At 36.1% G+C, this 12851-nt stretch overlaps 1 protein-coding gene across 1 annotated transcript in view; it reads left to right on the forward strand.

Annotated features, from left to right (window-relative positions):
* The first annotated feature begins 538 nt into the window (after nt 1-538).
* The window catches only part of LOC114054185 (potassium voltage-gated channel subfamily B member 2), a 440542-nt gene continuing 428229 nt past the window's right edge, over nt 539-12851 (forward strand). The window contains exon 1 of the mRNA XM_027877349.1: nt 539-1133. Within this exon, the coding sequence (XP_027733150.1) occupies nt 555-1133 (579 nt within the window). The 5' untranslated portion in view covers nt 539-554. The remainder of the gene's footprint in view (nt 1134-12851) is intronic.

A 12851-nucleotide genomic window follows, 5' to 3' on the forward strand; every position in this document is an offset into this window, starting at 1 on the left:
GTCATCCAATACTGGATACAGTATACAACAGGCCATAAAATGAGTATTTGCTTACCATGGTCCAAGTAGTAATTCTGCATTATATCTTCTTTAACAGTGTATAAAATAAGGGATAATAGAAAGAATATTTGACTTGGAGTTAGGGGATATGTGTTCACAACCCATAGCTGATATTTACTAGCTACATAAAGGAAAGTATGGCACAATGGAAACCATATTGGAATTGAATCCCAGCTCTGCAATTTACTGCCTTGTATAACCTTGGCCAAGACATTTAATCTCTATGACCCTCAATTTTCTCATTTGCAAAATAGGGATAAAAATACTTGCTCTACCTATCCTTATGGTTATTTTGAGGAAGGTACTTAAGCTTAGAGCATTCTATAAAAATATTGTGATTATTATTGCTTGAGACATAGACAATAAATGTTTGTTATTGGTTTCTTACAGTTATGCCAATAGAAATACACTTTGAGATGGATTATTACTTCAATTGATAATCCTACTACTCATTCATTGAAGGATATTGGCTCTTCAGGCTCATCGAGTTCAAAATGGCAGAGAAGGCTCCCCCTGGCCTAAATCGAAAGACTTCAAGGTCTACTCTTTCCCTTCCTCCAGAACCTGTGGAGATCATCAGAAGTAAAAATTGTTCCCGGAGAGTTAAAATAAATGTAGGTGGCCTAAACCATGAAGTGCTGTGGAGGACCTTGGATAGACTTCCAAGAACACGATTAGGGAAGCTCCGAGACTGTAATACTCATGAAACTCTTCTGGAAGTGTGCGATGACTACAATTTGAATGAGAACGAATATTTCTTTGATCGGCATCCAGGAGCTTTTACGTCCATTTTAAATTTCTACAGGACAGGGAAACTCCACATGATGGAAGAAATGTGTGCCCTCTCTTTTGGCCAAGAGCTTGATTACTGGGGGATTGATGAAATATACTTAGAGTCTTGTTGCCAAGCAAGATACCATCAAAAGAAAGAACAAATGAATGAAGAGTTGAGACGAGAGGCAGAGACTATGAGAGAGAGAGAGGGAGAAGAGTTTGATAATACCTGCTGTCCTGAAAAAAGGAAGAAACTCTGGGACCTGCTAGAGAAGCCTAATTCATCAGTAGCTGCAAAGGTATGCAAAATACAGTGTTTAATTCTGTGTGCTTAGAACTTTGTGCTATTTATGTATTTCAGGGAGCTGCTTATCTTTAGATACAATATATTTTGTTTGCATGTTTACAAGGAAGAACATATTTTTATGGCACTAATCATTAAAAAGACTTAACCCCAAACACATCTCAAATGGAATTATTTTCCATATTAAAGCAACTCTGCAAAAATTGAACCTATTATAAAGTAAGGTCTACATGTTGCAGTAGTTGGTTAATGTGATACTTCCCCCAGAGTAGAGAAGTGTCAAATACTGTCAACAATTATCCCTCACTTTACAACAGATGTGTTCTTGAGAAATTCTACATAAGTGATTATTTTGTAAAAAACAAACAAAAAAAACCAGCCATTCTTGTTTAATTGTACTGTGAGGTTACTAATTAAATCTACTAGCGAGTTGTTTTTGTTTTTGTTTTTCTGTTTGTTTTTTTTTTAAAGAAAAGAATTGTTTTCTGAAATGAAGAAATACCTTCTCTCCCTTTTTGTTGAGTTTGTCTGGGTTTTCATTGGGGAACAAGGATCATCTGGAAAAACGTTGTCCTGTGTATAAAGGTTACTTGATGGTCCAGCCTCCTCAGCACTGGATCCATAGGGGCAGAAACTGAGGAAGCAGAGAGAGTGACTCTGTCATATAGGATTCACAAGTTGTGACCAGGGTCAGGGCATATCTAAGGGGAAGGCTACACTTGGGAGCAAGGGGAGGGAGGAGGGAAGGAAAGAGGAGGGAAGGTCATCTTGTTTGGTCAGCAGGGAGTGGAGGGAGAAAATACCACTAGGGCAAAGGCCTTATATCACCTCTGTGCTATTGGGTCAAGCCCCATCCAAAGAGAGTAAGGAAAAATTTTACTTCCTTCTTAAAATCCAAGAGGTCCAAAGCCTGCTTTTTTCCAAAGAAGAGACATTGCCTTGTTGAGGTGAAATATGGGAGAAATCTACATCCTGAAATAATATGCCTCCCATATTATTCCTGCTATTAAGTAATTAAATTTCTGATTATAGGATTATAGATTTCGAGCTGAAAGGGTGGTCAGAGGCCATCTAGCCCAACTTCCTCTTATTAAAGATGAGGAAGCAGAAGTCTAGGAAGATGAAATTACTTCCTTAAGGTCACATAGCTAGTAAGTATCAGAGTTGGCATTAGAATCTAGGTCTTCTTACTCCAGAGGCAGAACTTTTCCCAAATACCACACTCATAATGGACTTTATGATAGGAATACTACTTACCAGTTAATAGAAGGATTACTCTCTATGGATTGTTTCAAATCAAACCTAGATATTTATTGCAAATCATTTTAAATTTTATTGTAATTTTAACTTTTAAAAATGATTCAGGTATTTAATTGGTATGAATTCTATACATTCCTTCAATATTTCATTTCTTATAGTTGGGGTGTCAAATGTAATAAATTACATAAATTTTCATTCTCATTAAGAACCATAACCTGAAGTGTGTGGATAGATACCATGAGGAAGAAAAACAAAGAGTCAGTAATTTTCATTTATATGTGAAATGGAAATGGATTGTAGAGTAGGAAAAATGGACTATAGAATGGGGGAAATGGACTATTGAATAGGAACTATGGAATGGGAAAATTGTTGGGCTCTTTTTTTTAAGCCCTCACTTCTCTGGAAACAATAACATTTATAAAAGTAATTTACTTTTTATTAGAAAATGTCTTTTGGTTGGGAACCAAGTATTCTGCATGACAGTGTGAACCTCATAAAACTAAATAATCAGAAGCATGCACCTGGCCATAAACCCAGTTGCATTATTGGGTATCCCTGTGGTTTGGTCTTCTTAGACTGGAGATCCTAGTGACTTGTGAGGAAGTTTTATACATAGGTAGTATGTATAGAATCTGTTGCAATAGGTGAAAAGATATTTCTAACACGTGCATACTGAGGAAACACATATATAAGAACCTCTGGCAAGGTATTGACTGACCACGAGACTCTGTGAGCTGTAGTTCTTCTCAACTTGAAAGTAGAGGAAACTAAGGAGAGATCTGCCCTCACACAGGAGGCAGAAGTGTTTCAAAGGTTGTTACACATTATTCCCTGCATATAAATACAGAATAAATGAGAGCCTCCAGCTAAGTTGCCTATGGTTCTGGGTAATTTGTTTTCTCCTCTAAAAGAAGAATAGTCAAGACTACAATTTTATCCTTTTTTGTCCTGAAAATTAATTGCTGTTCTCAGTGTTAGATGATTTCAAGGACTATTAACATACATGGACTAGACTCAGTGGTTAAGTGTGGTACACTTTGGTTTGAAGAGTGGTGCTTTGGGAGGTAAATTAACCCATCTAGGCTAACATTGAGTAAATCCATTGTTTCAGTAAGCCTCCCTGTAAGGAGGTGATCAACTGTGTAATAATATGCAGATTATTAAAGGAATCTCTGTGGTCAAGACAGCTTTAGAGGTTGTATAATTTGTTTGTGTAACCAAAGTTAATCATTGTTAGAGGGGAAAGGTTTTCTTTTGAAAACATTTATAGAAAATATTTCTAGTTTTTCTGGTTACAGATGGAGTTGTGGAAATAAGTTCATTTCCCAGAATGAGGTTTTCACTAAGAGGACTAAGTTTTACCTTGTTGTAAATGTAGATAAATGTAGATGTATAATGTTATAAATTTATAAAAGTAGAACAATCTTCTATTTAAAAATTTGTATTAATACTGACTGTGTATCTATAAGAGTTATTCATATACTTAGCAAAACGCTGCAGACTAATAGCAATCATGAACCACAGTTTTATGACCTAAACATTTTATATGTAATAACACTGAATGTTCTAGCAGCATACCCTTCATTTTAGATTTTTTTTTTAAATTCTTCATCTATTCATTTTCTTAGCTAGTTTTTAACACAATTATCTGGCATGGGTTAAAACTAAATTGACTGATTTTTGAGGAGCTTTATTGATCATAAGCAATAAACTTTGACTAAACTTGTATTATCAAGCTAAAGGAATCTTAGCTAACCCAGATGAACCCTTTGCTGCATTTCTATGAAAGAATCTATTGTTTGGTTATTTAAATATCTACATTGTCCTCTGTGCTTTAATGGCCAAATGGTATGGAAATTACTGGCATTCTACTATACAGTAATACAACTAAAGCATGCGGTTCATAGCCCTATTCAAATAATTTTTTTTTATTTAAATGGATTCCATATCAACTGCCATCTATTCCCTTGCTTTTCCATACCCAAATGACTTCAATTGAATAGTAAATCCTTCCCCTTCACCCACACTCCAATTTAAAACTTTACCAGGAGAACTATATTAGTGTCTTAAATGTGTAGAGAGCACCTGTACTCCTTAAGAAAGTTATAATAAATGATACTCTTGGAGTTAGAATGTATTTGGGTACACTAGAGCACTTCTTATTATATAGTTTGAGCCTCTTCTGAGTTTTCCTTGTACATGAATTTTCATATTTACTTTTAGGAAACCAGGTATAATCTTTGAGGGACATGGTATTTATTGACATAACACTTATGTTTCTTTGGTGTTCAGCGCATTTCATATATGTATATAGAATTTTACATATTAAGTAATGCCCTGGTTTACATTATAGTTTTATTGCCTGTTAACTAGTTTTGAGTATAAGATCCTAGTCTATATGCTTTAAATAATTTTCTATGTTGAGATTATATACAGCTTGGAATAATGATAATATAATAATAATGAACTACAATAATATGAGAGAATAGGAAGAATCCAACCTATCCTCTGCCTTAAGGGAGACCTGAAAATACCATTTTTCATACTCAGTAAAAGAATACATCAAACTTTCAGATAAAAACCATTGGTTACTTACTATGCTTTGTTTAATACCAATTCATATGCTTGAAGAATATTATTAAATAATCTCAGTAATTTCTCTAGCCTAAATTATTCCTGTTTCTTTAACCTTATCTCAATGGTACTACTCCTGTTTTCCAAACCTTGGCAATAATTGTGGACCTCTACATATTACACTTTAATTATCACAAACAGAACTAAAACACTCCCAAAGTGTTCTGAATTGCATTAATTGTGGTAGCCACATAATAGCTCGAGGCAGCTATGATGAAGAGGCTATGATAAAGGGCTGGCCTCTGAGTAAGGAGAACCTGGGATCAAGCACCACCTTTAAGGCATATTTACCCTTCATTCAATGAAACTTCTCTTCATGAATCACAGCCCCTTGATTTCCTAGGCCAATCTCTAAAACCATAACTTGCGAAACAAGAGCTGATCCTGCATCCTTAAAGTGAATTTCCTCACTGGGAGCTCATTACATGGTTGAATTTACAGACCTGGTTAAAAAAAAAAGTTTTCTTTCAATTCCTGTACCATTATCTATTAAGAACTTTTTGTGTGTCTATGTCACTATAACTATATGAATGAATACTTACAGAACAAGCATAAAGTTGTTTTTTCTTCTTATTGATTAAATATGGAAACAAGGCAAACTAACATACAGTAACTAAATACCCTAGATCTGAGCCAGGCCATTCAATATTGTGCAATGTTCATAGGTACTTACCTTATCCCAGCTTATTTAAGTATATTGAATGAGCTCATCCACTAATTAGAACACTGAAATCATGGTAGTTCATCCCTTTCCAAAGGGAACAATTTTCTTGTAATCAGTAGTTCATTTATCAGAAGAATAAGTCCATTAACACCCATTTATATGACCCTCCTAACCTACTTCACCAATGGCTTTGAACTCCTTGTCTGCCATGAGAAAATCAATCAATATCAGCATCACCTTAGTACCAAATCATGCTGCATTGACTTTGATTATGCTACACAGTTTTGGTTACCATACTCAAAGAAGACAAAATAGACCTAGAATCCTACAACAAAGATATAAAAAATGATTATTAAAGAGGTGAAGCACTTACCATATGAAATGGTAAAAAGATCAATACGCAGTGACTGAGGGAGGTAACCAACAAAGTTAGAGGAAAGTAGACCCTTCAGCTGGCACGAAAAAAGACTTAAATATTCCAAGGCACATTTTAGGCACCTAATTAAGGGAAATAGCCTCTACATGATGAAATAACATGGTACTCCTGGTATAAGGCGTCCAGTGTGTGGGAAGGAGGATTAGAAAGCAGTATATTTAGCTAGAACCAGAACCAAAAATTAGAAAACCAGCCTAAGAAGAACCCAGCAGAATAAGAGTCTTCATTTGGATATTAGTTATGCACATCCAGATAGAAAGATGGGTATTGAACTCTGGAGAGCCTTGGGATTCCCTTCTTATGATAAACAAGACCACATGAGTGGGGTCAGTCTGGAAGATGGGTGTTCTTAAAAAAAATTGTTCTCCTCTGATACCTAGTAAATCCAGGAGTCCAAGTTTTAAAATGATCTGGTTTAGAAAAAAGCAAATATTGGAAAACCTTCTAGGACGCCTTTCAATTCAACTGTGTCAATAAATTGATAGATATCAAAAAGGATTGGAACTTCTGGCTTCCTTATTGCTGCCTTCCTCATTCCCCATTTATTTTATCTCATGTTTTGCCCTTGTCTTTCATTTTCTCCCCTTTCAAGAAGTTTTTTTCCCCTCTTCTAAAATAGTCCCCAGCTTGAAGGGAACAAGAATATTGGACAAAAACTTGTCAACAACAACAACAAAAACAAACAAACAAACAAACAAACAAGAATAGTAGTGGTAAAAAAAAGGACAGCTCAAATCATACATTGTCACTTCTAGTCTGTCAAGATTACCTTGTATGTATTCTTCACCATATATATATACACTTCTTTATATTTATATTTTCTTGTATTAGAGTGTTAGCTTCTTGAAATCAGACACTGTTTCATTTTGTCTTTGTATTCCCAGTACAAAGCATAGTACCTGAGACATAGAAAGTACTTGTTAAATGTTTAATGATTGATTGGCATTCAAAAACCTTTATAATCTGACACCACCTATTTTTCCAGTTTTATCTCCCATTACTTCTTTTTGCATATTATGTTTTGCAGTGAAATCAGACTATTTATCATGCCAAAACTTCTTCCCTTCCTTTCCTACCTCTAGGCCTTTGCTTGTGACATCCTCTTTGCCTGAAATATACTCTTTACCATCTCTATTTGTTGAAATTTACTTTCTGCATAAAACTTTCTCTGATCTCCCTGACCAGAAATAGCTCCCTCCTTAGAATTTTTTATACCACCCACACGCATTTTTCATCCTTGAATTGTGATATGTACCTGTCATCCTCATGACTAGATTGAAAGTTCCTTGAGGACAGGGATCATGTCTTATTTATATTTGTACTCCCTAGTGTCTGTGATATGGTGAGAGTTACAAAATGGAAATGGGAATCGTGGGATAAACTAGATGTAGGAGTCACATTTCATTTGTTCCTGGATGAGTCCTTGTAGATCAAGGTGTAACTAGGTGATGGCAACAGAATGTTGGGTCTTTCTCTGCTGCTCTACTACTTTTGTCAGCCAAATGCCAAAATTTCAGTGATATTATAGAAGCCTAGTATTGATTCATTGATAGCTCCTTGACAGCCAGATGCCAACCTCTCCTGCCACATCATTGTTGTTTATTCCAGATTTGGAAGTTCCAAAGCAAGTTTAAAAGACTTTTATTTCAGCTACATTTGTATCTTCATACTTGTTTTGAATCCTGTCCAAGCAGAATATTAATAGTCATCTTAAGATAAAATGCAGATTTATAACACCCCATTGTATATTTCTGGATGTCTTTAAAGAATTATTCTCTTTTTGGTATATTGTATGTCCCAACACAGACCCTGGTGTGACAAAATTTGTGGTGTACCTAGAAGAAGACCAAATCAAGATTGAGTGCTTAACAAGCAAGGAAAACTGTAAATAACTCTTCCATACTCAGTGTAGGGAAAAGGACATATATCAAGCATGTTATATTTTTGATATATAAATCAGATGTTTTAGTGCTCTGATTATCTTGCAGGGAAAAGAGCCAAAGGCAAAACTGCTCCATTTCTGTGACTAGAGCTCATATTTATGGAGTTTATAAAGCATTTTCCTTACAACAACCCTATAAGGGAGGAGGTCAAAGTATTTGACAGGTACAGAAACTGAGATTCAGAGAGATTGTAACTCCTAAAGTCATATGGCTAATTAAGGTGGCAAAATAGGGATTAAACTGTAAGTTGAGGTCCAATGTGCTTAACATTATATCAAACTCACACAGCATGTGTTGAGCCAAAAATACTAATAAAAATTGAAACTTAAAAAAAAACCAAAATTATCCACATATATATATATTAATTCTCATATCTATGATAGTCTAGAATCAGTGTGGTATGAAGGGCAGAGTACTGAACCTCGAGTCAGGAGAGCCAGGGTTCAAATCCCACTGCTGATACTGATTGTATGATCATAGGCAACCCACTTAAACCCTTTGGACCTGAGTTTCCTGATAAGTAAAATAGGAATTGTAATCAAAACAGTGTATAGGCCTTCTATAAAAAGGACTGCTTATATGTGAATCATTATTATAAGTAGGTTCTCTAGAAATATTTGTTGTTGGAAACATGCCTGCTGCAATTATCACACTGATTTGATAATTACAATTTACATTTACATACCACTTTTCCCACAAAGACCCTTTGAGGTAGGTAGTGAAAATGTATTGATTCTGGTTACTTTGTGCATTGATATATAGTATTAGTGCATTATCATAAGATCAAAGGTTAAATAGGGCCAGAGACCAAGAAGTAAAAGGGACCTCAACAACAATCTTAGCCACTTGCTCATTTTATGGATGAAGACATTGGGGCTCAGGGAAATTGTGACTTACCCAAAGTTACATAGGTAAGTGTCAGAGGTAGAATTTGAACTTAGGTCCTGTGACTAAAATTGGTGCCCTTTCCACTATGTTGTACTGATCATGGACTATGGGCTTTTTTGTGTAGAAAGTAAAACACCTTAAGGGAAAAGACTTTCTTTTTTTTGGTGTTATATCCCTATTGCCTATCATAGTGCCTGGCACATAGTAGGTGTTTATTAAATAATACTCATATTGAATTCATTTGGATGTAGTGTCTATAATTAATTGCTTTAATTTGCTTATCATGATCTTTTTTTAAAGATAGGTAAAATATTTTAAAATGAGAATAGGCTATTCTTTTTAAAAAAAACTTAAATATATGTACTTTTAATAGAGTGATAAAGGAAAATTGAAAACAAAGAATGTGCTTATAGTTATGATGTATTTTGTATTTTTTAATTTTATTTTTAAACATTTGATGTTTTACAACATTTGATCTACAACATGTGATGGGGTAGTTAGTTGGCCCAGTGGATAGAGTGGCAGCCATGGAGTCAGGAGGACCTGAGTTCAAATCTGGTCTCAGACACTGTACAATGAGCTGGAGAAGGAAATGGCAAGCCACTTCAATATCTTTGCCAGGAGAACTCCAAATGGCATCCAAAGAGCCGGACAGGACTGAACAACTAAACAACAACAACAACACTACCTGATATTCCCAGGTGGTCTCCCATCCAGCTACTAACCAGGCCCAACCCTGCTTAATTTCTGAGATCAGACAAGAAGAGTACCATATTTTTTTTCTTTTTTATTGATTTTATGGTTTGCTTACCATTGGCAACTCTGATTTTAAAAGGTTTTTAGTTTCAATAAAAATTTGAAATACTAATTATAATTATGACATAAAAAATCCACACTCTGCAATGGACTTAAAGTAGTTAATTTCCCAAACATATGCATAGTGAGGATATCCTTGATATCCTACTGTTATAGCCTTTATCATTTTTGTTTCCAGCATTTTAGTACATGTCGACTTGTTTAGTATGCTTTTACTACCTGCCATACAGGGGTTTTGTGGGCCAAGTGGCATTTAATTGGTTAATGCCAGACCAGTAGGCACTGACAACAGGCCAGGAGGCTCCAACCAGGAGTTGTTCTAAGAGTAATTATTAGAACATACTAAAAACAGAAAGTCATCTCTCCTAGAAACAAAATAATGATAACGATAATAATGGTTATAATGACAATAATGGTGGTTTACATTTATAAGTTGCTTTAAGGTTAGCAAAAATCATAGCTCTGTCGTTGCATTTGCTACCCACAAAAAAAAAAACCCTTGTGAAATACATGCTGTTTCTATCCTCATTTTACAGATGAGGAAACTGAGGCCCCGAGCTGTTAAATGAATTTCCCAGTGTCACACCTAGAATGTATCTGAGGTAGGATTTGAACTCACATCTTCCTGACTCCTTTTTCAAAACTCCTTCTACTCAGGAATGTTAGCAAACATATATAAGAAGTAAAAACATCAAGGATACCAGAAAATTTTGGAGTTTGGGTAAAAAAGTTGAGGTTAACATTCAAAGGCCCAACCCAGGCAGAGAGTATCAGCGGAAGTTTTATCGTGGCACACACCCTAGCCTTATCTTGTGAAGGTCCCGAAGGGCATCAGCAGGAACAGAGACCAACTTCACAAGCACAATTAAGACCAAAGCTTATGTCAAACACCAAGAAAACAAACAAGGGATGGATCTGGAACTACTACTTAAATGTAGGGTTTTAAGATCTGCAACAGGTGGGTAAAGCAGTGTGGCAGCATAATCAGGATGATTGTTCATTCATTCTTTTATTCATTCAACAGATAGATATCAGTTCAGCAGTTAAGTGCCAACTCTTTACAGTGCCCTGTGTTAGGTGCTGAGATAGCTACAGAGGAGGTCTTGAGAGAGGGGCTTTCTGCCTTCTATACTGAGTCCTTTTCTTTTTTGTCTTCAGACCTAGATTTATTGGTGCAGAGAACTCTAGGATACTCCCTTCTGCCACTACAGATATACAAAAATTCTGGAACTTACCATCTTAGAGACACACCTGGGGATATTGAGAAGTTCAGTGAATTGTCCAGGGTCAGTCAACAGATTTCAGACATGAGTCTTTTTGGCAGGCCATGCTGACATCAGACTGGTTCTCTATCCACTAAGCTCCACTGCCCTCCTGAGCTGATTTTAATGACCCTTCCTCAAATGGTTCAAGGATTAGTAATGATTTGCTGCTGTTCAATGCTGGTCAATGATTGTGTATGCAGATGAGACCATGCTCCCCGGGATATGTCGTCTTCATAGGTATAACGGATCTCTTCTTGTTTGGGGGAAGGAGGGGAAAGGAGGATGGACAGGGTAGGGAGGACTTTTGTTTTAGTGGTCATTTGCAACATTTTCCAGATCCGTTCTGGAAGGGAGGAGCTATATTCCTATATGCTTCTAACTTGAGGAACTTGAGGAAAAAAGAAATGAAAACAGTTGCAACTTGCTTCTTCCATATAAGCTTCTAACAACAACAAAATTTGGAGGTAAATAACCATGCGATCCATTAAAATCTTATTTATGTCAAGAAAGGAGAACCAGTTTAGAGTGAGTATAGATGCTGATGTCCCTGACACAAGAAACACCTGTATGTGCTGCTGCTGTTCCCCTGAACACTGTCTGATTCAGTTCAGCTCAGCAAGGGAGTAATTAGCATGCTAATCATGGTTTTTTCTGTATTGATTATTTACAGGCTTCTTTCCTTTCCCTTTATTCTCTCCCTGCAGCCTGCTGCTATAAAGATTAAACTGTTGATTCTCTTCTGATAATGTAGCACAGGTGCTCAAATGGAAGATTTAGTATTTAGAAGACCTCAAAAGCTTCCCTGTCTGCCTCATACATGGAGATTGCTTGTATCATTTTCTGGCTCTCTCATACATGTATGTTTTAGGTATAAATGTCACTTATACAAAATAAAACACTCTCATAAGCTGCAAACCTGAAAAGAAATTAGAATCAATATTTAATCAGGTCAGATTTTTTCAAAGTTCTAAAAATTAGATTTTTAAAGAAAAAAGTAACAAATCTGCTCACATATTTTTTACTCTCCATATCAATAGTGAAATGAAAGCAGTGAGATGTAGAAGATAGAGGACTGGACTAGGTATTCAGGTGCAACCCCTGACTGTCATTAGCTTTGAGACTGTAGATTTTTAGTCTCTTAACCTCTCTGCCCCGAGCAAATCTCTAAGAAGACAAGTCACAAAGGAGTTGTAGATCTTCACAGAAGATGAAGTAATCATAGCAATAATAATAACTAACATTTTCATAGCCAGCTGTTGTGCTATCTACAAATATCTCATTTGATCCTCACAAAACCCTGCAGAGGTAAGTGCTATTATTATCCCCATTTTGCAATTGAGGAAACTGAGGCAGATGGCAATTAAGTGACTTTCCCAGGGTCACACAGCTAGTGTCTAAGGTTGGATTTGAATATCAGATCTTTCCTGACTCCAGGTCTATCACTCTGTTCACTTGCACTACCCAGCTAGAAGGGATTTCTACAGTGGAGGTTCCCCACACTGATAAAATTACTTGTTTAGACTTAAAACAAAACTCTAATAATCCCTAGTCCAAATATTCTCCTTCTTACTTTGAGGTATGTGCCCTTGTGATCACTTTTTCATGTTGCTGGATACTGGAGAATTTTTCTTAAAACCCTGCAGTGATTGTCAGTTCCTATTTTCTAAAGGCCAATGTAGAGATGCCCAAGGTACCCTTTACATGCACATGTGGCTGTTTCTCTGTCATCACAGCTGGTGTGTTCTGAAAGCCCATAGTGTGACGCTACCATGCCCTGTACATGTTGATTAAGGGGAGAATACGCCAG

Source organism: Vombatus ursinus, unplaced genomic scaffold, assembly GCF_900497805.2.
Source record: "Vombatus ursinus unplaced genomic scaffold, bare-nosed wombat genome assembly UNPS02014812.1, whole genome shotgun sequence".
NCBI classification, from domain to species: domain Eukaryota; kingdom Metazoa; phylum Chordata; class Mammalia; order Diprotodontia; family Vombatidae; genus Vombatus; species Vombatus ursinus.